The sequence below is a fragment of the Siniperca chuatsi genome, linkage group LG11, assembly GCF_020085105.1.
Source record: "Siniperca chuatsi isolate FFG_IHB_CAS linkage group LG11, ASM2008510v1, whole genome shotgun sequence".
In the NCBI taxonomy this organism is placed as follows: Eukaryota; Metazoa; Chordata; class Actinopteri; order Centrarchiformes; family Sinipercidae; genus Siniperca; species Siniperca chuatsi.
This window is the reverse complement of record NC_058052.1, coordinates 7,347,409-7,374,958: the sequence shown is the minus strand read 5'-3', so window position 1 is coordinate 7,374,958 and position 27,550 is coordinate 7,347,409. Positions and strand designations below refer to the sequence as shown.

General features: G+C 40.9%; 1 protein-coding gene across 3 annotated transcripts; it reads left to right on the top strand.

Annotated features, from left to right (window-relative positions):
• Positions 1-2,912: 2,912 nt before the first annotated feature.
• hs3st1l1 (heparan sulfate (glucosamine) 3-O-sulfotransferase 1-like1) lies at positions 2,913-25,760 on the top strand. Of its 3 annotated transcripts, none has more exons than XM_044215183.1 (2): positions 2,913-3,237; positions 24,419-25,760. In XM_044215183.1, exon 2 carries the CDS (start codon positions 24,442-24,444, stop codon positions 25,381-25,383), a length of 942 nt encoding a protein of 313 aa, XP_044071118.1. In that variant the 5' UTR covers positions 2,913-3,237; positions 24,419-24,441; the 3' UTR covers positions 25,384-25,760. The 3 variants fall into 3 exon arrangements, with proteins under 3 accessions (XP_044071118.1, XP_044071116.1, XP_044071117.1); XM_044215181.1 differs by having other exon boundaries at positions 2,914-3,237; positions 24,255-25,760; XM_044215182.1 differs by lacking the exon at positions 2,913-3,237 and adding an exon at positions 20,186-20,312 and having other exon boundaries at positions 24,255-25,760.
• The last annotated feature ends 1,790 nt before the right edge of the window (positions 25,761-27,550 follow it).

Sequence of the window (27,550 nt, the reverse complement as noted above, 5' to 3'; positions counted from 1 at the left end):
CGTCCTTTAGTCACTTCCACCAGAAAACATTGTCGTATTGACAGTTAAGGGACAATGAAATGCTCTGTCGAAAAAGTGCAACATTGATCCAAAACTACATCTCAATCACGGTACACATATTCCAAAGCCCCAGTGCACCTTGGGAAGGATCATCCTCAAACAGAATAGGTTTCCTGAGCTATCAAGATATCAAATTGGTGGGTCTTGATAGAACAATATCAATACAAGCTGATGCAACTCGCTGGGGAATTATGAAACTAGTCTACACTCTGCTCAGTGAAAGTAAGGAAGAAAGGCCAGGGCGGGACAAGTCTGAACACCACCAACGAAGCTCTCTGGTCGCACGCTGTGTCGTGGAAGCAGATTAGGCAACGTTCAGCAATGACAAACACAGAACACTCAAATTACAGCAGAAAAAGACAGTTGTATCAGAGCTACTGGCAAGTGATTAAATACATGTAAGGGTCAGTGTCACAAATAATCCGTCTGCAAATGATCCGGTGTAAAAAAACTAAAAAAAAGAACAAGCAGGATTAAATACCAGTGAAATTAAATTGAAAGTTATACAATCCCTTCTCACTGAATAATAGCTTGCACTGCAGATTTAATGTTAGATTCTCCCCTGAAAAGTTAATAGCATTAAGGATATGATTTTGTAATATTGCCTTTATCTATGAAGACATCATTGAGTCAGCATGAAGACTTCTTTTGGCACTTGAGACCCACGTGACTCAAGGTGTCTTGCTGTCTGTGGGCTGGAGGGTATCACTGCTGCTCGGAGACCAGGCGCCTGATAAATTATCAAATACATCTGCACGCTGCAAAGTACAGCCCGCAACTGTGCCATCTCTTACACCACAGTACTCCTCAAAGTAGGGTCAGAAACCCTTGAGGTCCTAGATTTTTTATCTAGCACAGCACTATGTTTTATTAAGAAGGACAGAATTTTAGTTTCCACTCCCCAAACTGTTAGCCCATCACTTGAAGGGGCTCTTTTGTGCTCAATTAAAGCTAAAACTGACTTTTTTTTGCAGATTTAGATTCCCATGTCAGCTTCACTGGTGCTGACCAGGCTGCGACTTGTTCAATGCCCCCATTTCGGATCATTAAGATCTACATGCAGCTGCCATCTTTTGTCGTACAAACACCATGCATTTTTAAGCAATCAAATATGATCTCTGTCTTTCTCCCTCTCTCTAAATGTGGACTGGGCTGTTGAAATATAAATGTGCCCTTTGCTTGCCCTCTCTTTGGCTCTCATTTTAAGTGTACGGCTACAACAGCAGATTCTGAGACAGTCTCCTGTAGGAAATAGTCAGTGTTGTCAATGGGGATGTTAAGACACACACACATACACTTCCATTATGAATGGGGAGTTTGGATTCACATGTCGCTGCCAGGCATATCTGACCGTTTCTTTGTAAAAGAGCTTTGTCTTTTTCAAACATAATGTCCCATCTGTGAGGCGATGAGTCTGTTTTTAGACTGGTTTTAAACTCAAGCAGATGCTAATAGGGGGAGAAAGAATGACTAAAGTTTGGTAGTATGCTTATGTTAATGAGTATGGGTTAAACTTGGAGACATACTGCTTTAAACCGAGGTGGAGTTTCCTCTTCGTTGGGTGCAGAAAAGAATCAATAATTTCTGAGACAAGCATAACATGTGGAGATATCTGTACGGGCAAAAAATACCACCTAACCTCTGCCTTATAATGTACTGTGCCACACACTTATATAATAGCACACACATTCCTATGCAAAACCTGTACACTAAGTCCAGACTGGTGACAAATTAAAGGAAAAACTTCTGCAAAGGGGTCACCCTTATCATTTACAAAGTACAAAGTAATGTACTTAATGAGTTTGTAGTCCTTTAATGCTGTGCACATAGAACATTACAGATAATTACATTTATATGGGTGGACATATAAAATAAATAAAATAAAACAATATGTCCAGTTATTTTTATACATATATACATAGGCCCTATGTGCATTTTTTGAATTTGCATCTGGTGGATCATATGATGAGATGTTTGTATCCTGATGGGAGTGGTGTCTTCCAGGTTGACAGTCCCCCCGTCCACAGGGCATGAGGGCTCACTGAAAGATGTAAATAGCACGCCGTGGTCTTTACAGTCACCAGGTCCCAACCAAGTCCGAAGGCAAATATGTTTATAGCTGTTCGAGTGGCCAACCGAGCTGGCTATGAACTATGAATGCCTTCCAGGAGGGACTGTCTGAAAATGTGCACCCCTATATCCCCATATCTAAACGGCACCCCCACGGTCTCTATATGTGTGCCAAGCTCCAAAAACACTACAGCTGAGCCAACCCTGGTGACATCATCAGGGTTGTCTCAGCTTGTGATGAGTAAACTGAACTTCATGTGTAAAATCGCTGGAATGCTCCATTAATCTCTACAGTACCAGTGTTTGTTACATTGCTAATTTCTTGAACTTAGAATGAAGAGATGTACTTACTGTATGGTGATCTTATGATGACCTTGGCATACTTTTTCTGCTGGCAGTACAGCATGTCTATTTGGAATTAAAGTCGATTGATTCGCACCATGGTATGAATCGGCTATACAGTAATTTAACACAATATAGATGCAGTTTAATATTGTTTATTTCACAAGGACTTCTTAATCATTACACATATGGGTAACATATGTAATAGCCCATCCAGTAGATTAGTAGTATTAAGCTGAAATACTAAATAGTTCCTGGCCACAGATATAGCCTAGGCAGAACACTAATACACAAGCATAATATAAGTAGGCTGACAGAGATAATTAGACAGGGATTGTTGTGTTTAAGTCTGAACTGCAGCTCTGCTAAGGCTGGGGTTTGCAGAGTATCAGTGAGGAGAACACCTTGCCCTGATCATCTGACGGCAGACGGCTCCTCCCAGCTCCCTCCAGTCTGCTACGCAAAGCAGCGGGCACAACTCTACCCGCGTTTCTGTGCATGCACAGGCTCGTCTGCGTGAGTCGGAGACGGAGTCGAGTTATCCACTTTGAATAAACAAGGACTCCGTTCCCCCCTGGTGTCTGCTTTCAAATGAATCAGTGATGAGAGTGGCCGATAGGAGAGACGGACGCTTTTCTTCTATGTGGACCGGCAGTGCGCAAAAGTGCGCTCCGCGGTTCAGCATCATCATCGTCATCCTCCGCTCCTGAGATCAACCCAAACCCAAGAGGCGCGCTGAGATCCTCCCCGAACCCCCCGTGCGAGGTAACCAGATTTTCTTTACAGATTTCCCCTACTTTGTCTGTGTGAAATACACCGCTCCCGGACAGCACAGCGGCTCACACACATGCTTTTATGTAACACTTGAATCTCCAGCGTCTGACAAAAGGATGTTTTATGCTTTTGACTTCACGGGCGATTAATTGATCAATTATTAAGCTAGAATAAATCCAGTATCGCCTTGCAGCAAGCTGAATCTGTGACATTTTGAAACATGATCATTCATTCGTGTGAAATGAGTGCCTTGTCGTTTCCCCGCAGTTCACATTTAAATCCTGTGTAATAGAGTATTGATCCAACTAATTAAAATGCTACATCCAATAAATTAGCTTTATAAGCTCACAAGAGAACAATCCTCAGTAGATCCTGCAGGCTATACCATATAACACCAACTTCACATTCATACTTTCAATGCATTAAAAAGTTTTGGCTGAAATGTATTAAGTTAGCGTGTTTAAAATAGATTCAGATAGCAAGCAAGTTCAAGCAGACATTCATAGATGTTCTGCTTTTTGAATAAAAACTGAAAGGTCTCATACTGTATCTTGATGTTGAAGTATATGCTCAAGTCAAAGGCCAGACAAGTGCAACTAATGGTAACTGTCACTTTCCTGTTCTTGCAGCAGCCTCCATGTAGCATTCCCCCCCTCAGCATCACATCTCCTATGTCTGGTACCAGACCTACCTAGTGAAATTCCAGCAGCCACATAATCACGTCACCGGATGCAAATTGCCACAGGCTGTGCAATTCACCTTTAATTATGAGCATGTGGGTGTTGGCTTATGTGAGCTGGTGCTTCTAGCTGCAGGATTTCTCACAGGCATAACGTGGTGTTTGACTGGAATAAGTTCTCTGATGAAATTCAAATGAAACATACTGTTTTTCAGCAGCAGCCAGTTCTCATAATTACTGTATGGGTGCAGACTGCTCATTACACTGAGAGGTGCTGCATAGTGTATGTTACTGTAAAGATGAGCACACAGCAGGCTTTAAGCCATACTGTAATCTTACTTAGTAAATCCCCCCTTTTTTAATTCATTTTGGATACACAGGACATCAAAAATCTTGCAAAAACATATGAATTAAATGTTAACAAAAATCTTAGGAATGTTCTTTCAATCAAAGGGTGTTGGATGTGTTAAAAGTGGTAAAAATAAATAAATAAATGTAACACAATGAATACAAATAAATCGTAACTGAAAGGACGTTCCTATAGTAAGAAATTAAATTGGTCAGAAAAGTTGGATACAGACAAAGGTCAATATGAAAGAGGGCTCGCCCTCGTTATTTTCATACCCGACTAATCAACATGAATGGGGCGACTGTTCATCTGTAGCTAAACTGGGACAGATATTTAGTTTGCCTTTGCTTGTCCTGGAAACAAATGTGTGAGTAAAGGTGAAGTTAGATGGAAGGCAGCGGGCTGGAAGGTCTGTAGGATTTTCCTGACAGTAAGTGTTTATGAGTGTGGTTGTAAAGACGATGGTGGTCCAGGGAAGTGTTATGATTTCTAAATCCCCAAAGAAAACTCAAGGTGTCTCAGTGATGAATGACTGGACAAATATACAGGGTCAGTGGATGTTACACCGTAATGTCTGGAGAGTTTCCTAGGATAGGATAAAGGATAAAAAGAGGAGGAGGAGGTGGAGAGAGAAACTGTTTGTTGTGTACAATTTCCTGTTGTTATGTTTTTTTTTTGATGGAGTTTATCCAGTTGGCTCCACTTGGGGCAACAAAACAAAAGTGCATTTTCTTTTCCTAAAGTTTTCCTAATCAAGAGCAATAGAAAATACCAGGAGAATGGAATTAATATTTGATGAGGTTATGTTTGTGATTGGTGGGTTGGTTGATTCTCCCTCAGGAGATAAAATAGCTTTTATGAAAGAACCAGAGTTTTCTACTGTAAAATGTGCTCGATGCAATCTCTAGGCCTTAATATCTGTATTAAAGTCCAACCGAAATGAAAAGAAATTAGAATGTATATCAGTGGTGTTTGTTTTGACTTGCGTGCGTATTTGGTCAAAATTGTAATTACCAAATAGAAGAAATGGGAGTTTTTCTTAACATTTATTTTTCTACAGTGATAGCGCCCCCTACATTCGTGTTCGCTAGGGGGCGTGAATGTTTGGTTCCAACTGACACTGTCGGTGCTTAGCGTAGTTTCATTGATACAAAATCTGTGCGGGCAGGCACTTAAAATAGTTTGTAATATTTACTGGAATTCCAACAGACATACAGGCAGTTAACCAGCTGGGGACTGTTATTGTTAGCCGTTGCTTAGTACCACCTGTGATTTGAACAGTATGTTTCTCCGTGACTCCACGTGATAGTTATGTGTCATGATTCGAGTAACATACAGAGTGCTGAAGTTACAGGACTACTTGTTACTGTGAGTTTTGACAGTCTGGACATTTGCCATCACCACAACTGAACCCATGACTAAGCTAATGCTAGCTAGCCTAATTCCTTTGTATAATGTGAGACAAACACAGCTTCCAATGACTCAGCAGGTGTTGAAATAATATGAAAGAAAAGTAACGTCTAGTGGGAATCAGTGCTAATGTTAGCAATCTAGGCTGACTAGCTACTACTTTCTAAGTGGAAGCTAGCAAGCTAGGCAAACTAGCTTCCATCTTTGGAGTGAAACACAAACTTAATAGGACAATGAGTCTTCCCAAACGTTGAATGTCGTAAAGGGACAGAAATCTTAAATCGCTAACGATACATAACCAGCAGTATGTGCGCTTGTTGAAAAAGTAGAAAGAACGTCTTGTATCAACGTAGCGCACCACAAAGTCGACAGAGGCATATCCTCAACTGCTGCTCACACAGAGTCCTGAAGCTTAGACACGTTATGTCCAAAAAAGGTTTATTCATCTTTTGAAAAAAAAAGGTAAATCATGCACAATGGCTGCTTTATCATTATAATTTATATTTCCTGACCCAACAATAAGGAGAAGTCATTAGTAAACATTCTCTTGTTAGAACCAAGCAGGATCTATTGGACAGTGTGAAGTGGCTTCCTCTTGTTACCATAGTGACTGGGTTCACAAGGACCAGGTACCATTATTTCATGGGAACCCTGTTAAATAGAAGTTGTCAGCTGTCATGTGCTTGATGATTGACTTTGATCCGAGCTAATGATCGCTCTGTTCATCTCGGAGCCGCAGGACTTATTCATTATGTTGTTGGCCTGAGCAGAATATGTGTATGATTTCAAAACTGTGCTGTATGACCTAGTGGATTCTCAGTTCTGCTGGCTTCTTGAATATGGATATTTACACCGCTATGATTAGGTTAACCGAGTACAATCTCTCATCCAGCATTGTGATGGTAATGTCATACAGAGGCTGACTTTTGTGTGCGCCTGTAGAGTTGGCTAGATCTCCTGTCTGCCTCCCCCGTGGACTGATTACTGATCAGACTAGCATTTCATATCAGCCTTGTGGGGGGAAATTAGAGGATTAGCAACAACTTCATGCTTATTCCCCTACGTATCTCCCAGGCCTCCAAATCCTGTGGAAGCCATTGTTATTTTAAGTAGCTTGGCAATTGAGCGTGGAAGCAAGCTCTAATTCTCCCAAGTCTTCGAAGATGCCGAGTGGCAGAAAGCTAGCATTTTGGAGCTTCTCCCCTGCTCCCCTGCTATTCATGCTCTTTTATGTGAAAGTGAGGACTGAGAGAGGGCCATGAAGCTGGCTGCTCCAATCCTTCGTTCATACATAATAGATAAGTCACTGTAACTTACAGTACAGGGGCATAACTAGGCTAATGCTCAGATTTGCATATTTGTGCCGAATTCCATAATTCATGAGCGTGCAGCAGGCAGCGATCCATGGTGCAAAGAGCCACCTTGGTCCATACGCCGTATCTCAGGGGTTGATACCCACCATGTGCACCAACAGCATAATATTAAAAAGCAGCATCGAATCTGTCAATGCCGGGCACTTGGGAGCTGCGTCTTCATCATCAAAAGCCTCAGAGTCTGAACTCAGCCTTTGGGAAAGCCTCATTAAAGGCACGCAGAATGTGATGACAGAATCAGACAACAGGTTTTTTCCTTCTTAATTTACTGCCATTCTGAAAGAATAGGACGGGGTAGGAGCGGGTGAAAGAGGAGACAGCGGAGGGCGGTGGCGCCTTCTAGTGAACAAATTTCACAGGCCACTTTTTCATCAAGAGGTTCAAGAAAGCCTGACGCCGGCATCATCACCAAGTGTTATGAAGTAGGTTTATCATTCCACTTGATGACATGCTAAGTTATTAATTCATTACCTTTGTTCTCTGCCTGCCTCAGATGAGTAGGCACATACCAGCCACATCCCTCATTATTGGTGATTGTGTGTCACACATCCTTATTTTATTTTTATATCACACCCATGTCTTGCCATATTTATCAGATTAATGGTATCTGACGCTTCGGAGAGATCATGACCCCGTCGCATGCAGTGAGATTTGTTTTGATTCAGATGCCTCTGCTCCGCCATATGTATCCATTTATTTTGTGTGGGTGTGCGCGGTTTTGTGAGGCTGCGGAAGGGAAAGTGATATGAGATTTCCACTGGTTTCTGTTTGTGAAATATGTTCCTCGTCTGTCTGGTGGCCCGAGAGCAGAATATTTAAGTAACATTTTAATGAAATGATTTCAGTGGAACATGGCCTTTTCCAATTAACGTGGAGATTTTAAGATTATCAGGGATGAAGAGGGACATTATTTTAAGGCAGCTTTATGAATGTTTTGCACATTGAAAGGAGTCAGATCAGCCGATGGATCCTCATTAAAAAAGATCAAGTGTTTGTCAGTCACTTGGAAAAGAACCACATGTAGGGCAATGTTAATTCAGCTTTACTTTGCGAGGTAGCTTAAACCAATTTTCTCTTTTGTCTGCTTTTCCATTTCTTTACACATCACTGGTAGTAATTTTAAAGGGGCAGATGAATACTCATGAGAACAAAATGTCAAGTGTTGGTCGGTCCTCCTGGCTCGCGCGCTTGCCACCACCAGAAGCAACATTTGACATTTGTTCTAAAGGCGAAGATCTGGGTTTGTCTACATATGAAATTTGATCTTTAGAGACATTGATTTAGGTTTATTGTGGGAAGGTCAGACACCTAACAACGGCAGCGCAGACAATCTGTGCTATGATTTCCAAGTTAAGCACAGAGGAGATGTAAATAACGACCTCAGTGTCCTTCAGATCAAAACCTTTAGTCCTCGTTAAGCTTTCAACAGATCTGTGCTATTGTTGCAGTAGAAAACTGATTACCAAAAGGTCCAACAGGTCTTTTACAAATAGATATACTGTTTACAGCAAGTATTTAACAAAGACCCCCACACACGGACAAAGGAGAGGAGTCTCCAGAGAAAGCTATCTGACCAGCGTTAATGGTGTCTCAGTCCTGCTTACTGACGAAGGGTTAGCAGCCACCTCTTGAGGCTGTGCAGGGAGCTGTCGATGGTGCTGAATGAGACTGTTCATCTTGGGTTTCAGAGGGGAGAATGCCCAGACGTACACCTCTATTTTTCTCATCTCAGCGGGGAATACCCTTTATCTGAAACTTAAAATTGAACTTTGAAATATACTATTCCTCTGCCTTACATTCTCTCATTTTTGGCTTAAAAAATGGGCAGAGAGCTGAAACAAAGCATTGTTCCTAAACTGTATATATATATATATATATATATATATATATATATGTTAAAAGTATGAGCTAAAAATAGTCAACATTACAACAGCACTCAAAAGCAAGGATTTAATGTAAAACAATGACTGTATATTTACAAATTACAATTATTTAATGCGACTGATCAGCCGTACATCTATAGGTAACATTGTTAGTGACATTTCTCATAATCGCTGTTACTTCCTATTAAAAAGAGGATATTGCTGCTTATCACCCCCCCACCCACCCACCCACCCAGGTGTCACCTTACTGAAGGGAATAAAAAGCTGTATCTTTCCACCCTCTGCCATTTCCAGAAACTCTGAACTTTAAGAGGTGTTCATTGAACTCCGGTCACTGTCATGGCTTAAGATACTATGTACTAGTATTGGAATACATTGTATTAAAAGGTGTTTCTAATATTTTTCCCACCATGATTTATATATGTGGAGGAGCAAAATATTTCAAACAATATAGTGTAAACCGATTAGTCAATTATTCATTTAGCTGATCGACTGAAAATAATCACTAACTATTTTGATAATGAATTATTCGTTCAAGTCATTTTTTCAAGTATATTACTGGTTCTATCTTCTTAATTGTGAGGATTTTTTCATTGTCATATATGATGGTAAATTGAATATTTTGGGGTTTTGGACTGTTGGCCTCAGCTCGGGCTTTAGGAAATCACTTTTTTTCCCAGAATATTTTATAGACCAAATGATTAATTGAGAAAATAATTGAGAGATTAATTGATAATGAAAGCAAACATTAGTTGCAGCCCTACAGTATTATGCAATTCAAAACTAAAATCCTTTCATACCATACTACCTTTGTAAAATTTGACACTGTCAGAGAGCTGTTCATTGAACTCTGTGGTTATTTTAAGCAACTGATACTGTATAGGAATACAATATATTGAAAGGTGTTTTGTCCACATCATTTATATGTGTGGAGGAGCAATATAATATGGAGCTAAACAGGACTAGTCTATAGACTGAAAATAGCAACTATTCTGATAGTCGTTTATTATTTATTTATTAATTTGTCAAAATTGCCAAACATTCTCTGGTTCAAGCTTCTCCAGTGTGATGAGTTGTGCATTTCTCTGTCATGATGTTTAATTGAATATTTTGGGGTTTCGGTGTCGGTCTTAAAAAAAGTCACCTTAGGCTTTTTAGGCCAGTTTACCTAAATTCCAATGTCAGATTTTTTTTGGGGGGGGGGGGGTTGTTCTTACTTGTGTACCATATTTGTTATGGGTTTGGTAGTCTGCTCTGTATTGTTACTGACATGTTTGTGACAGCGTGTAGTATTATTATCTGGGGATATAAACATATAATCAGCATGGATCTGTTAATGCAACAATAATTTGAAGCTCACTCAGATATTGGAGACATTCAGATTAGCTTTTTATTGATTTATCCATGTCCTTTTTCAGATGTGTTTATTTTTTCCAATTCAGTTGATAACATATTTGTTTACTCATTCTAATCTTGTAATTATATCATTTATTTCCACAAATCTACAGTATGTGTGTAGCAGATGTTCAGCATGTTTATCATTAACAGTTTATTCTTTGACCAGTTATAATTATGTGCAGCGATAATTTGGGTATAAGAGGATAATGACGATTATTTTCACATTTGCTCTTAGTTTTTTATCATCTAGGCAAACAAGCCAAAGAAACCACATTATCTCATAAATGGGATTTAAGCAAATCACAGTAAATAATACACAGCCTAAAATGATTTGGAAATTATGTGTTTTAAAAAAGCTTGTTTTTTCTCTCTGTTGTTACCAATATGTTTTAGTAAAAGAGGATGATTCATTTGCAATGCATTTTGTTCAAACCTGTGTTCCAACATTCATATATCACTGTAAATTAACCCACTTACTAGTCTTCATTTTAGTGTCTGGTAAATATTTCATGATATGCATGCAAAACATATGTTCAATTTATGTGTTTATGCATATTCTGTTATTGGAAATACTTTTTGCTACTGGGGCTTTGCTACATATTTGCTCATATCTGAGTATTACATAGGCAGCAGACAAACAGATTTGTCCAAATTTGTGTTCTACAGTATTTATCATACAGTCCACATCCACACACAAGTTTTTACAGGGGTTTGAAAATGTGTTAATACAGATTTTCTGGAGGGTAGTCTTTACATTATATCTTTGTATTTGATAAGATCTTTTTGTTAGTTCAGAGAGTGAGTGTGTGATAAAAACTGTCCCAGTTAACAGGATAACTCTGGGCTAGCTCGGCCCAATAAAAATCACAGATTTTGGGCCGCACCTTCACACAATGAGTTTTCATCACACAGCTTCCTCTTTACATCATATCCCCTTAATAAACTGCAATAGGATTACAAGGTGTAGGCTGTGATCTGCTCCAGAGGTCTGGAGCACAGTAGGGATGGCATTTGATGTCAGCTTCCAAGGTTTCAAAGAATAATATACCATCCTCATTTCATCACTGTACGTAAAAGTACAGAGAAGGTGGTTTTGGCCATTGTCTGCAATAGCACTGAAAGTGAGCTCAGGTTTTCCGATTTACAGCTTAGAAAGGAAGTGTGTGTGAGTTCTCATGTGAAATATATTTAGAGGTAAAACGATTAGTCGATTAATCGATGAATCAATTAGTTGATCGGCAGAAAATTAATCAGCAACAATTTTAATAGTTGATTAGTTATTTAAGTCATTTTCAAGCAAAGATTCCAAAAGTTCACTGGATCCAGCTTCTCAAATGTGAATATTTTCTGTTTTTCTTAGTTTTCAATGGTAGTGGATTTAATATTATTCGGTTTTGGACTGATTGGACGGATTGATCGAACAAAACAAGCACATTCAATATATCTGTTTGACCTTTAGGCAATTGTGAGGGGCATTTTCCACTATTTTCTGACATTTTATAGAACACATAATAAATATATAATTATCAGATTTGACACTTTGAACTACAGTAAAAGCTTCCACCCAATTCAAATGTAAGTGTTTTTTAAATTCAAATTGAATTCCCGAGTGCAACGTGTGACATACATTGGGGATGTATTGCTGTGTTTGTGTGTCTCTAAACCACTGGTACTCTGTAAGGTATGTTGGATTTTTTTCCTCAAATAGGTAAAGTCACCAAAGAGGACTAAAGAGGTACTTTGAATTGTATTCTGCTCGGGGAAGTTTGGGCAGCTGTATCTGTGCATTGATGAATTCCAGAGCAACAGCTGCAGTTGCGTTGGGCTGTGATTTAATGCAAGGAGCACTCCACATGGGAAAACTCATTGCCCAGCAAATTAAACCATTACCTCCCCAGTTGGAGTCAAATATGGAGAAATGACTCATTTAATGTCTGATTACTCCCTAATACAGCCATCTAAACAATGGTAACCACTCATTCCCGCAAGTAAATTCTGCTTGTTTGCAAGATAAGGGTGGCAATTGCTTGTCAGTGTCACAGTGAAGTTTTATTAAAAGATGCACGCTAAGAACGCAAAAGAATTCATCTGCTCGGATTCATTATGAGATGGTTCTCTGGTCTGAAGATTCATCTTCATTATCCAGCCAAGCACCAGGCAGATAACACTGCCTCATTTGCTTTCCGAGTCTCAATTTTCCCTGAACGATAATGCGGCCTCTCTTTTGTGTGGCTGTGGTAAAGACAAGCAAGCCATTTTCAATATGCACGAAGGATTACAAAGGTTAATCATCAATTTAAAGCTAATCTTTGTTAAATACCAATAGAAGCGTGGTGTGTGCTCAAGACAGATATAATCAGGCAAACCCCTAAACAAACCTCTATCTAAATGAAGTGAAAGATGGTTAATCTAGGCTTTACAGCAGGGGTTGATGATGAGTGAGGAAGGGGGGTGGATTGCATCACACTTCTTGACTAATGTTCCAGTGTTCCACTGTTTGCTAAATTTAGTTGTCGAGTCTTTTGGTCTAACCTCAGAGACTGTACCACTTAGGTTGAGAGGGTCCCCAACAAAGCACAAAGTGTGTTCAGTCCCAACCTGCTTCAGCTTTGATGAGTCCGCTGGAGAAAATGGAACTCATATGTATCTACACTTGCTTCATTGTTGCTATGGAGTTGAGATAATTATGGAGTTTTAAAATCATCCAATCAAGGACGAGATCCCCCCTCCCACTGTCTGGGAAAAAGAGTAATTAATTTTCTCCTTTTTCTCAGTTAATATGCAGGCGACTGGGAACACTGGATCCTAGTCATTATCTGGTCTGGTCTGGTGAAACATGGCTGCCAAGTTGGCTAATTAAAACGTGTGCTAGTTCCCTTCCATCCCACACTATTCATATTTGTCAAAGGTGCCACTTCATGACACCAGAACAAGACACAGTTTTTTTAGGTATCCAGCTTTTTGTGCCCGGAACATTTTGTCCTTTAATGTAAAATAGTCGGGTTCTATGGGTTTTTAAAGGGATAGAAAATAAATGTAAAGTTTTACATTATTTTTTGTCAAACTTGTTGACTAATAAGATAAGATCAGGACAAAACATTGCATTAACCTAAGCCATTTAAGTCTCTGGAGCATGAATTTACAATAATGGGAAATAGAATCAGCTCACCTTAATGGCTGAGGCAGTAATTCCATTGACAAGGTAGACTCCTTTAATAAAGATAAGCCCCCAAGAAAATCAATAATGTGAACTAATTTCGAAAGGACTCAGGGTTGTCTAGACAAACACAGCATTCACACCTAACCAAACAAGCCTCACAAACCAATTTTTAAAAGGTCTTTTTCATTTATATTGCTTTACGAACAAACTAAGGCTGTTTTCATATCCTTGCTACAAGACATAGTAACAAGCCAGGCCAGCAAGCAATCCTGCAGATGCCCTTTTGGTGATTCTTTTTATTCCCCCATTAGGCCTCTGATGCTGGGTCCACAAACTTCTCTAATTAAGAATTCGTCTTCAGCAAATTCACCCATAAAATGGCCCTTGCTGCAGAACGTGGGGTGATAAAAGGAGTTATTGGGCCTGCGACCTCCTTTGCCTCTTATCTCCCATAAACACTTCAGTTGGTTTTACAGGGCCATGGAGGCAGCAGAACGAGCAATAAGCCAAAGGGGAATAGTGTGGGACTGATAACTTATTCATGAAGAACGGCGCAACAAGACGGCACAGATGAAATTGACAGTGAGATGTCCTTATACTACAAGTTGTTATGTAGTTCTGATAAGACTTGTCTTGTACTTGAAGCTGATTCATATTTGGCTTGGGCCTCATTTCAATAGTGATGTATTTAAGGATCAAATACAGAGTGCTTGTGCTCTTTTTTGGGAGAAATATAAATTAATACTGCATAGTCATTAGCTTTACCGGGGCTCTAACATTAGCTTGTGGGTTTACCATCACAGCAGCAGAGACAAAGCTCTGCTCTGCTATGAAAGTCACCCTGCTCAAATGACATGATGTTTTATTCTCCCTATCTTCTTAACCTGATTCTGTCACATACTCAGAACTGCACATGCACGGGCCTTCTCATTAAGTCGCAGACAGGTCTTCTCAGGTATTTAAATGTGCCTGAATTTGTCACATGCACCTCACCTAACAACTCTGTTTTCTTTTTCATGTGCATTCAATTCAGTTAAAGCCAGGAGTGGGTTTTTTTGTTTGTGTTTTTTTTTTTTTTTTTAACCCACAACTCATCTCAGTTTGTGCATGCTCCAGTGATTTAAACTGATGGCAAATCCCACCTTGCTATGCAGACTGAACACAAGAAGTGTACGGTAGGATTGCATTCAGTGTTGTGTTCGCCAGAAAGAACAAGAGGAGAAAGTATAAAGTAACAGAGTGCCAATACTTGCGGTTAGCCTTCCTTGAAAATGTCTGTAAACAGAGCCTCACTGGTAGTGGAAACTCGGCTTAGAAGCAGATGTAAAGCCCAGCTGACAGAGAAGTTTTCATTTCCTCTCAGGAAGAGGTAAAGCCGACTAGCTGCCCGGTGCTACATAGGCAATGGTGTGGAGCAGTGCAAAGGCAAACGCTGTAAACAGTGTAATGCTAGAGCGTACGACAGCCGCGTGGAGCTATGATGGTTTACATCCTCCCCCATCTCTGCCCAGTCTGAAGCACTCCCTGCCAGAGAAGCAGAGACTAGGCACGAGGAAATGGAGCTGCAGATTGTTATTATAGATAAACACTTCCCTTACGATCTAGTTTGCCCTGCAAGTAGGAAATTACAAAGATGTTGCTCAAAGTTGAGCACAGATGCAACTGCTTTTATTTGCCTCCAAGGTGCCAGTGTGCACAGTCACAAACTGTGCTCAGCATCTCAGCAAGTGATGCTGGGAGTTTGTGTTTAGTCTATGGTTATTTTGAGGAGACATTTATATATTTTGTAGAGCTGAAACACATAGTTGCTTAATTGATTGGTCGATCGACATAAAATTAATCGGAAACAATTTTGATTATCACTTTCAGTTGTTATTTTAAGCAAAAAATATCTCCAGTTCCAGGTGCTCAAGTGTGAACATTTGCAGTATTTGTGTGTCTGTTGGTCTTTTGGACTGTTGGTCAGACAAAACAAGACATTTGAGAATGTTACCTTTTTCACACTTTTTGACAAAATATCATTAGTTGCAGCCCTAAGTTACATTCCAAAAGGCTAAATTATTTTTAATGTTAAAAAAAAAAGTTTGCCTGAATTTTTCTAAATGTGCTATGATTAATTACTTAAACTATAGGTTTGCAATTTTTCTAAAAACAATAGTCAGGTGCCCATATGAACATTGGAACAGCTTTTGCTTGCTGTAATCATTGATCCTGTTCATTCTGGCCATTAAAAGATCCCTTCCTAATGTGCTTCCAGTGATGGGGACAAAAGCCACAGTCCACATTATGTCTTCTTTGTGTTTCCCTGGACAGCGTTTCCCTCTTGAGCTGCAGTGGATAGTAACAAAAACAGAAATTTTGTACTTAAAAGGCTGCAACTTTGAAGGATATACACTTGGTTTGTCTAACTCAGACTGCTGAAGCCTCATATTAACTTCAGTTTTTGCACAAAACTGTGGATTTTGTCCCCCGTCTCTTACATTGGAAGCACATTAGAAAGGGATCCCTTAATGGCCAGTATGAACAGGACGGATGATTACAGCAAGCAGAACCTGTTCCAGTGTTCATATAGGTTCATATTGTTTTAAGACAGACTTGAAAAACCGTAAACCTATCCTTAATGAAATACGATACGTCTGATACAAACCACAATTCATTAAAAGAATTAAAAAGAAAAGACTTAGCAAGTTTCAAACTTCCGCACTGATAAATGACTAAGCCACCTCAACCCACACAGTCCGATCCCTCTGATCATATTACAGTCAATGACCAGCATGTGAGTCGACAACTTGAATTACTTATGCAGATGAGGTAGCTCGATACTGTGAAAGTTCCAGTTCAAGGTCATTTGCTGTGGCCAAATTACATTCCAGAAATGTGTTGCTGTCAGTGTCAGTCTGATACTCTTTCCATTTCTGATCTGCACATCTCACAGTTACGCTTGACTGATTTGTCATTCACACGTACTGCACAAACAAATGAAGCTAATCCTGGCTGCGCACTCATGTGACACCCAAGTCATGTACACCGGGGGTCAGCCTCCAACTCCAACTCCTTTCTCCAACTAGATCTCACTTTTCTGATTGTCAGTAAGAGAGTATACATATACTGCTTTGTTACAGCTTCTCCTCATGGATACTATCTTCTGCTCACTGTGTATCTGGCTACAGAGTGTACTCCCTCCTGTTTGTTTAGTGTATGTGTGCCAGTGATATCTCGCTGCTGCACCAGGGAGCACCACAACCAGTGCTGACACATCTAACTGTATAATGCGTCAACCTCTGATGCGAGCAAACACAGGTCACCCCTGTGGGAAACGGCTTTAAGTTGAATGCATTATTATCAGCTCACTAACTGCAGCCTGGTGTTGAATCACTTCAGCGCTTGGCAGCCAACAGCACATCACAGAAGGTCCAAATACTACACCTCGAGTTCTGCAGTGCTGAATACATATTTGTAATGGCAGGAAAACACAGGCAGATCTGTGGCGTGCGCCTACCAATAGAATGCTGCTGTGCCAGAGCGAGAGAGGTTTTCCAAGTTATGCAGAACTGCACACACCAGTTGTAATTTGGGGAAATAAACACGAGATATCAAAGTTGACCTCCTCGAAGAAAATTCCAAACCCCCCGGTGTACATACCCCTTAGTTAATATGTATTACGTGCTTTGCCCTGGAGTATAGCACGCACAGTGCATAACGCTGGCTGAGGTGGGATTACACTTGATGTATTACTTAATGCTGTTTATGAGCTGTAAGATTGATGCCGTTTAATAAACAACACTACAAGATCGTAAAATTCTCTAAACATTGTGCATTTTTCTGCACTTTACTCATCAGAGCTGAGATGTCTTTGTCAACACCCGGCAGGCCTTCCCATAGTTTTTCTCATTAAACTATTCATCAGATAGGCTTCATCAAAGATTAAGAGTATCCTCGCAGTTTATTACAAGATGCCCTGCTTTTTATTTGATGAAGTAATTCATCCATAATATATGTGTATATTGCAGTTTGCAGGATGCCTGCGAGACTGGAGAACAGCATCAGCTTTCCAAAGGCTTAGACCCAAGAAGAGAGAATAAAGTTGGTGCATTTGTTTTGATTAAGTCGGCATTTCAGTGTTCCCACTGCGATGAACTGTAGAGCAATTACTTTACACGGAGAAGATCAGACTCATTGTGAGAACTGGGGCAGGCTTGATGGGAAAAGCATGATAAGAATTACAGTAGCATTAAATTGGTGGAGCAGAATTAGCTTTATCTTAGTGTTGGTGATGAGGAGGCTATTGCAGCGGGGGGATCTCGACGCTGCGGAAAGCATAGGTGCTTTATCAGAAGTGGCAGGCTAAATGAGGATCATCAGGCCACTCTCTGATTGAATTCCTTCTCATAGTTTGTTGTTGTTTCTGAACGACCACGGAACACTTCCCTGAGTGAGTCAGCGTCCCTGGGATTGGTTGCTCCATTCATCCAAGGGTGATGAGCAAGTCAGCCTATTTTATCTGTGAAAATGCCTCCTGGGAATCCAGACAATGTCAGCTGATGCTTGAAATAAATCTCAGAGCATTGACAAATGTCAAACCTAAACTGGAGGATGCATGGGCCAGGGTACGTAGTGGGGTAGCAGAGATTGCTAAAGCGATCCTGTGTCAGTTGAACAATGGCGTGTTTAGAGTAACTGGTGGGTAATACCATGGGAAATGACAGTTTGTGGCTCGATGCAGCATTGTTTGACCCCTGTAATTTCTGCCAAAATCAGAATCAAATCTAAACCAACAACGTTTCCATCCTCGATATCATGTAAAATGGTGTGAGGTGTTGTTTGTTGATACAGATCTTTATGTAGATTTTGCCAGTGTATCATAAACATATATGTGTTCATGTGGCACAGGCCCTCATCAAGTTGGGTGGCCCATGTTCTACTTGTGCACAGATGGCAGTGGGCAGAGGCATTGGTAATTGGAAGATACTGCTTTGCACACTGAACCACTCTGCAAGGAAAGAAAAGTGCTGAAAAATCCGCTGTACTGCGAAGGCTTAACTCAATGTATAGATGATCACAGTTAAAACACTGTAATTAGTCCCTGGGGCCACATGGGTCAGGGCGTACTAGCAAATGACAGATTACCTCCTCTTGAAGTCTGTAATGAATGCCTCTGCTGACATGTGGGTGTGGATTAGGTCGTTGTATTGCTCATGCACTCCCGAAATAGCCAAATATTGCTTACCATCAGAGCTGTTTCTTCTCAAAACAAGGAAATGCTGCTGAGGTGTCAGACAGAACCATCTTTATTAGACAGCACATGTCCTATGGCATAGATCTTTCTCAGACTTCTCAGACTCAAGGTTGAAAGTCTATTCCAGGTTTCCATTATTTGACCAATTTATAATAAGTCCTATCAGATAATAGTTCCATTGCTGCAACTGATTTTTACCAAACATAATGCAATATTACTTAATATAATACATGTCACTAATGAGATAGAAGCATGAGAGGAGGCAGAGAAGGAGTTTGGGTTATGAGAACTGAGATAAACGAGAGAGAAAGGGGTTAAACACACCTATATAGGTAAGCACAGGAAACTGAATCAGAGCCCAGCGTGGTCTTCGTTCCCGAACCTAAGAAAGACTGAAGAAAAACATGAGCCGGAGATTACTTTTATAATCACTGTACAACATGATGATGAGATGTATTCATTGGAAACGGATGCCCATATCATTTCAGACACATCGGAAAAATAGCTGTTGTGAACACAGGAAGTGCTAAAATTATGTGAAATTAGTTTGAGATACGTATCCACCAGGTGGCCCCATAGGAGAGTATTACTGTGATACAGGTTCCAGTGGCAGTGCAGTGACTTATACAAAACTCCTGCAATAAATCCTACCTTCATGAAAGTCATGTTATGTTCAGCTTTTTAGAGAGGTGTTGATTCAACTGGGTGATCATTTTGGAGGATGTAGTTTGTGGTGCTGTTAAATTGTATTGCATTATACTGACAGGTGTTTCTATTATTTTGTCCACCCCATTTATATGCTAACCATTGCAGTAGCAATAGATCTCTGAGCCTTTTTTCAGAGAAAGTTGACACATGGTCTTTTGTGCTTCCACTCTTTCATTGTGGGCCAATAAATGGCTCCACAGGGCAGTTGGGGGTTGCTAAAGGGCAACTAAGTCAAGGGCACCTAGTTTTCTAGGAAGGTGAGAGTATTACTCATTCCCCAACTGCATTTCCCTGACCAGCCTGGAGGTTGAAAGTGGCCACTCTCTGTTCTCAAGCTACCACAGCCTCCAATCTACTCACCAGTAAGTGGCTGTAATATACCAGTAATGTAAATAGATTGGCACATCATGCTCAAGCTAGCTTTGTGGGAGGATTGAAATGTTCCGCAGTGCTCAAGGTGTTGCTTTAAAATCCCTTGCATGCTGATGCAGAGCATTTGGTTAGAGTTTTGGATACTTAACACATGGTTGGGAATTAAGAATTTTACTGGTTTTGTTCTGGAGTATACCTCCTCTGTCCCAGAAATTAAACATGTGAATACTTTTTTTTTTATCTCTGTCCTCTGTGAGTAGCTAAAGCCTTACATTGTTGTACCAGAAATTAATAAATTGAGCCAGGAATCCCACTGTGAACCAAAATGCATTCATAATTTAAAACCCATCGTGTATGTGGGAGTACAGTCTCAGAGTTACAGTTGGATGTGTGTGGGTGGGAAATATATTGTACTGGTTTTTGAGGGCCTGTTGGAGAGAATGGCTGAGGAAAAGAAGAAGGAGCAAAGGGGAAAGCGCAGAAGCAAATAGAATGAAGGTGAGTGCGTTTCTGCGTCCCAAGTGATAGTTTTTTTTGGGGGGGGGTCACTGCATCTTACAAGAGATCATCTAACAATGCTGTGAGCCAGTGAAAGAGAAAGAAACAACCAGGAGATAAGGAGGTTTGTCTCTGCACTCTCTTCTTTCTCCTTAAGATTACATGATTTTTGGTCTTCCGTCATGCTGAAAACAAAATTAACTCCAACTTCTATCTTAGCTGCATGTGCGTATTTACGTGTGGAAATTCTTTAAAATGTGTGGCCACAACAAAAATATGAATAGTAGCAATGATTAATACTTCCTTCCTCACTTGAAATCAATCACTTTATTAGCACAAAAGCCACCCTTTGTAATCAACCTTTATTGCAGTCATAATTATTTTGTACTAGCGTCTCTAATGAATTAAAAAAACAAAACTGCCCTGTTCAATACCTGCTGCCTGCCACAGTTAATGGCGGGGAGCCCTGCTGAATATGAATGAGGGTTTGTTCGGTGGATGTATAGAGGCGGCTGTTTGGGTTAATTAGTGGGAACCTGGTTTCCTGTGGCACTGAGAACCTGTGGAGCCCTCCTCTTAGCCTGGTGGGATATAATGAATAGTGCAGATCTGTTGCTGTGCTGTCTGCTCAGGCAGTAGGCAGCACTTTTGCTCTGGTGCCAGACAAGTTTTAAAGCCTAGATAATGGTCAGCAAGTGCAGCTCTCATGTGCGGAGGCTCTGCATCATGGGTTCAAGTGGCAGTGCTGTATAGGTTTGCTTTTTTATATAAGCGATCATGCCTTTGTCTGTACTGTGTCCATATTTCCACTTATTCATAATCAGGGTAAAAGAGGGGCTGGAGCATATCCCAGCGTGCAAGGCAGGGAGACATCTTGAGCATATCACTGGCCAATCACAGAACTAATACACTTAAAAACTAATTCAGTGTAAGTACGGTCAAACCGAAATATACTACCCCCCCCTTTGCTTCCTTTCTCAAATTGATCCCCTTCATTCGAAAACTGAGCTTGAACTGAAAAATACTAAAACTAAAAAAATATCTAGCCATTTTGAAAGAGAGAGTGGAAATGAACTGTAATTCAGGAGCTATTCGTTATTCAAATTAGGGATGAAGTGATCCAACAGTTTATCTCCAGATACCTATTGCAATACCTCATAGCTCAGTATTTGCCGATACAGATGATCTGACACTTTCCTGAAATTTAATATCTGTATACATCACTGTGACTGGCATCATTTTTATTTAGGCTACCATGAGTAAGGTCAGTATCGGCACCAATATCGATCCAGCATAGCGGATCTGTGCATCCCTAGTTTATATTCCGGTTTTGGAAACTGCTTACAACCCTTTCCATAGTATTTTCAGTTCCACCTGCATTTCACCAGCTAAATGTCCCCTTGCCAATTCTGGTGACTGTACCTTCATACTCCTTAAGCAAAAAAGTGACCAGAGCCAAGATTTGAATCTGGACTCTCTTGCTGTAAGGCAGCAGTGCTCACACTGAGCCACCGCACACACATGCTACATCCTAATCCCAAGTCTCAGTGAGGCCGTAGTTCTTCCCTGCCAACCTGTGTTGTGTAACCTTCCACTGGCCCCACAGTGTTCAGTGGAAATAGTCTTGTTTAAGGGGTCTACCAGATAGCATGGCTGCCATGTGCCGAATAAAAAGCTGGATAGATATGCATCAAGTGCTGAATACAATGAAACAATGGCTCCTTCCAGGTGGTGGTGTGCTGTGAGAGGAGTGGGGGGAATTGGATGAGACAGAAAGCTCGTCTGGCTGCCTGGCTGTTAGCAGTGGACTTGGCAGCTCTCTGCCAGGGAAACACTGACAGGCAGGCGTGCCTGTCACAGCACATAAGTGCCTTCTTGCAGAACCCGGGGCCCTGTAGGGCAGGTCAGCTCTCCTGCGTTCAGCACACAGGCCCAGTCCCATGACTCAAGCCACAGATCTTGGTGTGAAGCGGGGGCATGTGTCATAGCCTTTATATGGTTGAAAGACTCTGTAAGGTGAGAGAAAGACCACTGGTGACATCGTAGAAATGTGCTATGCACATTGGTAGTTACTTCTCACGTACTTTGCTTAATTAGAGGGACAACTAATGTGATTAAATTGTACTTGAGGTAGAGTATTTCCACAAGCAGAGATATAATTAATAATAACAGTTGGTAACTAAAAACAAGTAAAGTACACAGATTCTGCAAAGTTATTTTTATGGATGCCTCACAAATCCATGATCCTCGATGACAAAGATGATTCTAAACAAAGATGTTAAAATGACTCATTACTTTCAAATCAATTTCTAATGAGTGTGTCTCACAAACTGGCTCTTATTATCTTAAAATGACATTTTTTTTTTACAATGGTGGATCGCTTTGAGATTAAACTATTATTTTTTGTTTCCTTGATATACAATTTCACTGAGGATTAGATGGCAATGCCTCAGGAAGATATTCGTCAGCCTTTCTTTATATATAGGAAACAGAACATACTTTCTATATTTTTGTCTGTGAACATTGGACAGAAAACACTGGTAAGAAAAAAAAATAGAAAAGTACAGCCTCCTAGTGCTGCTACAAAAGCCATGGAATATCAAATCTATTTAATATTTGTCACTTTTCCCCTTTAAGATGACATTACAGTAAATGCCATCTACATAAAGTGATGCACAAATTCAGCATCTCACTGGTAGGAAAGATTACCCTCTGCACAAAATCCCATTAAAATGTGTTGAAGTGACTTCCACAGAAGCAGACCAGTTTTGATAATGTATTTAAATGATCTGTTACCTATTTCTAGCCTACAATAAAGTGATGAGTAATATGTGCTGAACACTTAATCTGTCTACTGTATGCATCCAGAATAGTACTCTGTACTCGTGTGTGTGTGTGTCTGGCAGTCTGTTCCCAGGCAGGGAATATCTTCGTGTGTTTAGATTACCTTACCGTGACCTTTGCTGTTGAAGCTGGATGTTTGCATAGCCCAGCCCTGTTGCTTTGACTAGCACAGTGTAAGCAACAGCTCTCTCAGCCTGTTGTTCCTCGTGAAGGTATCTGAAGAGTTTTGTTTTTTAAATTAATTCCATGACATTTAAAAAATGTGTTCTGCTACTTCAACTCATGGCTTTTGCTACATAGCAGGAGAACATTCTTAACATATGTTATTTCTTGGCTAATTGAAGGCAAACCATTTCACAAAGTGCCTTTTGAAGGCAAGAAAACAAGGCAAATATTAAACATTTTAACAGCCCTTGCAATAAAAGATAAAATGTTAAAAAGATGAGACTTTAAACCATCCCATGGTTTTGAAGTGCTCTTCAGCAATATTATAAGTCTAATTTAATGCCCTAAATCCTTCTCCTTGTGTTTGCTGAATTTCATTGCTCTACTATTGATCTTTCTTGGCATGTATAGGAAATCAAAGTCACCTAGAAGTGGGAACTCATCTGATTTCCTGCAATAAATTTGTCTTTATAAGTCTCCAAATGCCTTGATTTCCATGCTCGAGGGGGGAGATGTTAGGTGTATTGATTCTACTGTGGATTTTGACCTGGGAAAGGAAGACAAAGCACTCTGGCCTTGTCTTCTGGCCTTCAGCCACTTTTGCATATCTCAGACACATTTTCTATCGAGCTGTCAGGCTGAGTGTTTTTCAGCTGGAGAAATTACAGTATCAATTGAAAGTGACCTTATAGAGTTAGAAGAGCAAGCATATGGGAAGAGGAAAGATGAAAAGAGACTCAAAGAAAGATGAATTGAGATTATCCTTTTGAGATGATACACTTATAACAGACATGGACTGTATTTATGTCTGGATTGCTTTTTCAGGAGAATGAGGAAAGTGTCATTTCAGTATAATATAGACATTCATTCTGCTTTATATGCCTGAAATCTGAAAGCCTTTTCTTCTTTTTCTGTCTTTGTTCTTCCCTACAGATGTGCTGTGGACTGCCAATGATTTCTCCTCCTCCTCCAGGTCAAATTCAATGGCAGACAAAGACTGCACTTCCCACTGTTCTTGTTGCCACTGAGCTCAGAAAGACATATCTTGTCCACAGCTAAACCACTGTCTCCTTTTCTTGCTTCTGTCTCTTGGCCAGTCTCTACTCTTCAGTCCATCACCATGGCTTGTTTCCTGGCATCCGCCTTTCTTCTGGTTCTCCAGACATATGCTGCCCCACCTGAGCTTGTCCAGGCAGGATTTGGCATAACACTGGACGCCATGGACCTTGATCCTGGACTACCAGCCAATGTGTCTGGAGATGTGCCCTCATCTCCACCCCCAGGGACTAGTAAAAGAGCCCCACACAGTATCATTATTGGGGTACGCAAGGGGGGCACACGAGCACTGCTGGAGATGCTAGACATACACCCAGAGGTTGCTGCTGCTGCCACTGAGGTGCACTTCTTTGACTGGGATGAGAATTATGCCAAGGGCTTTGAGTGGTACCGTGAGTTGATGCCCTACTCTTACCCACACCAGATCACAATAGAGAAAACCCCAGGTTACTTTACATCAGCCCTTGCACCAGAACGCATCTGCGCCATGAACTCGTCCATAAAGCTGCTACTGATCTTGCGAGACCCGGCCGAGCGGGTCATTTCCGACTACACCCAGGTGTACTTCAACCGGCTCGAGAACCACAAGCCGGTGCAAGCCATTGAGAACCTGCTAGTGCGCAATGGAGCCCTGAATATCCGGTACAAGGCCATTCAGAGGAGTCTGTATGACATCCACATGCGTAACTGGCTACGCCACTTCCCCCTGGAACAGATACACATCGTAGATGGGGATGCTCTGATCCGTGACCCCTTGCCAGAGCTTCAGAAGGTGGAGCGCTTCCTCAACTTGCCACCAAGGATAGTATCCTCCAACTTCTACTTCAACCAGACCAAGGGGTTTTACTGTATCCGAAGTGATGGTCGAGAGCGCTGTCTGCACGAGTCTAAGGGACGGCCTCACCCAGCTGTCAACACCACCGTTCTTCAGCAGCTCCGCTCCTACCTACAGGAACACAACCGAACCTTCTTCAGGCTGGTGAAGCGCACCTTCGACTGGCAATAAGGAACCAAGATCACAAATCAGACGTAAGGGAGCCACTACCTTGTCTTTGACAAAAAGGGGGCATACAGCACTTTATAGAACTGACATTTAAAAAAAACCCTTTGAATAGCCTCTTAATAACTACTGTTGTGATCTCTGGTTTCAGCAGAGCAGTTCTATATTTACACGATAAGGCAAAAAAATATGAAAAACTGTAACTAGAGGCGTAAGATTAAATGGAAGAATCTCCAAGCTTAATAAGTCATTCTCTCTGTGCTGGAAGCGTTTAAGTGATCAAATTGCAGCAAAAACAAGTTTGTGAAACTGATGAACTTTTTTTCCTCTCTCTTGTTTGATATTCTTGTTCTTGATAATAAATTGTTCTGCTTTCAAATTTACAAGTGGCATGTTTCTGTCTCTCTCCAATTCATTCTGGCCATCAGAAGCCCCTGAGCCCTCTAACCTGTGTTATTTAGGGACTATACTAAGGTAGGCAGAGGCATTAGAATAAGCCTGTGATTTGCTGTGGTGGAAGGTAGACATTAATGCAAGGAAATGGGTACCCTGGAGCAGTGCTTTAGTAGTACAGGAATCACTAATGGCTTTGGACATTGAAGGTAGCCTATGCCTGCAGCTAAATCAGTCAAATCTCCATAGTCAGCAAGCTCAGATCCAGGGAGCTGCTGTTGCATTCTGCTGCTGCTCTGTTCAACAATTTGCTCAGGTGTTAAATGTATTCATTAAATCATATGCCTAACAGTGCTGCAAAACATTTACAAATGATACTGTATCTGTGTAAATGTTTTTTCTACATATTATCTCTTTCCTGAATCATACTTGACATGCAGTTTTCCCAGAAACAATCCAATACACAACAGACAGACATGGGTCATGTTTCTTTCATTGATTAGGCTTTAAACAGCAGCCAAAGCTACAGCTCCACTGGGATCTGATATCCATGTGATCTCCCCGCTCTGTCTGCTGGAATAAGCACTATAACTCTCTGGAGGCAAGTAGTCACTGATGCTACATTGGATTTATATCCAGAACAGAACATGGGAGGGGGGAATATAGCTTTGGGCTATACAGAAATATGCTCCATATTTACATGAAGAGTGTAGTTCATGGCTTATCTGGGGTTCTAAAGTATAATTAGAGAAGAAAATTGTGTGATTTTCATGTGCGTACACAAGTTCTGTTTGATGACAAAGGCAGTGCTAAATCCCCCATAACTCATCTCGCTCAGGGACTTTTCTTCCTTCTGCTCACCAGGGGGCACTTGAACTCCAGACTAACTCATGAGGGAACAGTCTGTGGAAATGTGTCTAGACGTGCTCTTTCTAGGATCCCCTCTGTTGGTGCACACGCAGGTGAAGGGCCTGTGACAGTTACCTCGTGACCCTGACCGATGCCTGTCTGCTCTGGTATGTATCACGCAGCCGCTCAACAGGAAGAGAGCGATTTGTCCAACGGCACAATGGCCTCGCACCACTGCCACAACACACACACACATACACACACGATACCAATCATTCCTGGGGTGTTACATTGTGCGCAGCAGCACAGTGTTTCCATTAAGCAGGTGGGCAGGAAGGACAAAAGGGCATGCTTTGCTTACACTAAGAGAGTACACACTGAACACACTCCCATTTATAACCTGTATTTATTTGGGGCAAAGTTGACTGAGTATGTTTGCTATTTTGCAGAAACACTGGGAGCTGCGTAGTGCATCTGTCGCTGTCTAATGTTGGACTCGGAGGAACTGCAGTCAGCAATGGGTTGTTTAAGGATAAGGATGTTTTTATCAGCAAATCCCCTTAAGTTCATGTCATTGTAACAAATGCAACGATATGACTCTTTTATAGAGTTCTCTAGGCATAACCTTTTAAACAGTAGCCTATATCAAGCTGTGACTACGCCAGCTTTTTTGTATGATAATCCAGGGTTGGTTTTGCTTTGTTCATGGCATTTGTTGATGATAATAAAATGATAATAGTGCCATAATAAATGCATCCATGTGTTAATCTTACTGTTTATATATCAAGACCACAATGGAGATTCCGTTCTTTATTGTGTTATCCTTGAACAAGAGTCTACAGCCATGCTAGCGGCTCTGTGAGGCTGTACTTAAAGCATGGTGGTGTCAGAGCTAAATGCTAATGTTAGCATGCTAACATGCTCACAATGA

Excerpts from the sequence above, each read along its gene's own strand:
- hs3st1l1 (XM_044215183.1), top strand. The coding sequence starts at position 24,442 with ATGGCTTGTTTCCTGGCATCCGCCTTTCTTCTGGTTCTCCAGACATAT.